The sequence below is a fragment of the Haplochromis burtoni genome, unplaced genomic scaffold (genome assembly GCF_018398535.1).
Source record: "Haplochromis burtoni strain Fernald_Lab_line unplaced genomic scaffold, NCSU_Asbu1 Contig_6943, whole genome shotgun sequence".
In the NCBI taxonomy this organism is placed as follows: domain Eukaryota; kingdom Metazoa; phylum Chordata; class Actinopteri; order Cichliformes; family Cichlidae; genus Haplochromis; species Haplochromis burtoni.
Genome location: NW_024589300.1, coordinates 1 through 1,117, shown reverse-complemented (window position 1 = coordinate 1,117; position 1,117 = coordinate 1). Strand labels below are relative to the sequence as shown.

Here is a 1,117-nt window from a genome sequence, read left to right as displayed (position 1 = left end):
GCACAACTTACATTTTGGGAGGATTTGCACAGTTTGGTAAGGCAACGGTGATCCTGCCTGGTTGTGGAGGAATTTCCAGTAGCATGATGTCATCAATCGTATTTGTGCCCACAAACACTGGTCCACTTGTGACTTTCACGTTTTTTTGTTTTTTTAAAAATGGTAATAACTTTGTCCACCATGGACTTGGATGAATTCCTAAAATTGCATACATATCCCTGCACAAGGAGAAATGGGTGTTAGTGACTGTAATTAGTGAACATGAGCATAAGAAATGCTATCTTTATTTTTAAATTCTTATAAAACACAATTTTAAGTCAAACTGTTATTTATTCACCATCCAGTTTCATTTTTCCAGCAGTGAGCTGCAGTCAGAATCCAGCGTTCATGGATCAGTGAGCCACCACAGAAAGTTTCATGTGTTCCATTTGTTGCCATCAGTTTCACATGATACCGACGCTCAGTGTCTGGACACTTTTGACCTCCATAGACCCTTTTGTGCAAATCTACTCCTGTGCTGACTGTGATGCCTGAAAAAGAAAATAAGTTACTCACAACTGTTTTTTTCTACTGTCTGAAGAACAACATATTCGTTTCAGTTATTATAATTGTAAACAGCAGAAATGTGTCTGCAAAGATTTGATGAAAATAAAAAAAGGACAAAGATGAACAAAAACAGTATCTGATGATTTAGTGAAACTTAACCAAGTCAAGTTAAATGATCATTTGTTAAGACAGCTTTGTCACAACCTGAGAAATAGTTCAAATCAAGTGAAAATACACACAGGAAATAAGTGCAATATTTCACTCACCAACCCACAGGATAAGAAGAAGAAGCATCAGATTAGCCATTGCTGTTGTTCAGCTTGCAGTGAATGCTGTGCTGGGACCTTTTTAAGCCTGTTCTCACTGTGCTGGTGGCCATGGAGCCACCAATCACAGAGCATAATTTTAGCAACAAACCCCTACTGGTTGGAAGGTTCTTCATGCAAATTTTGAAAATGACTTCATCTGGGTTTTTTTTGTTGCTGGTTTTGTGGCACAAATATAACGGTGTACAGAAAGAGTTGAACGCGCACGGGCAGAAATGTTGAGAGCGCAAGCAACACATTGCGAG

At 38.7% G+C, this 1,117-nt stretch overlaps 1 protein-coding gene across 1 annotated transcript; it reads right to left on the bottom strand.

The window, feature by feature from the left end:
* Positions 1 to 11: 11 nt before the first annotated feature.
* Positions 12 to 895, bottom strand: LOC102306440 (serine protease 27; the record flags this gene model as incomplete). The annotated part of the gene is made up of 3 exons (XM_005953670.2): positions 813 to 895; positions 338 to 530; positions 12 to 218 (listed from the first exon to the last, which is right to left on the bottom strand). Coding segments are annotated over exons 1-3 (440 nt in total), but the record flags the coding sequence as incomplete, so codon positions are not given.
* Between the last annotated feature and the right edge of the window lie 222 nt (positions 896 to 1,117).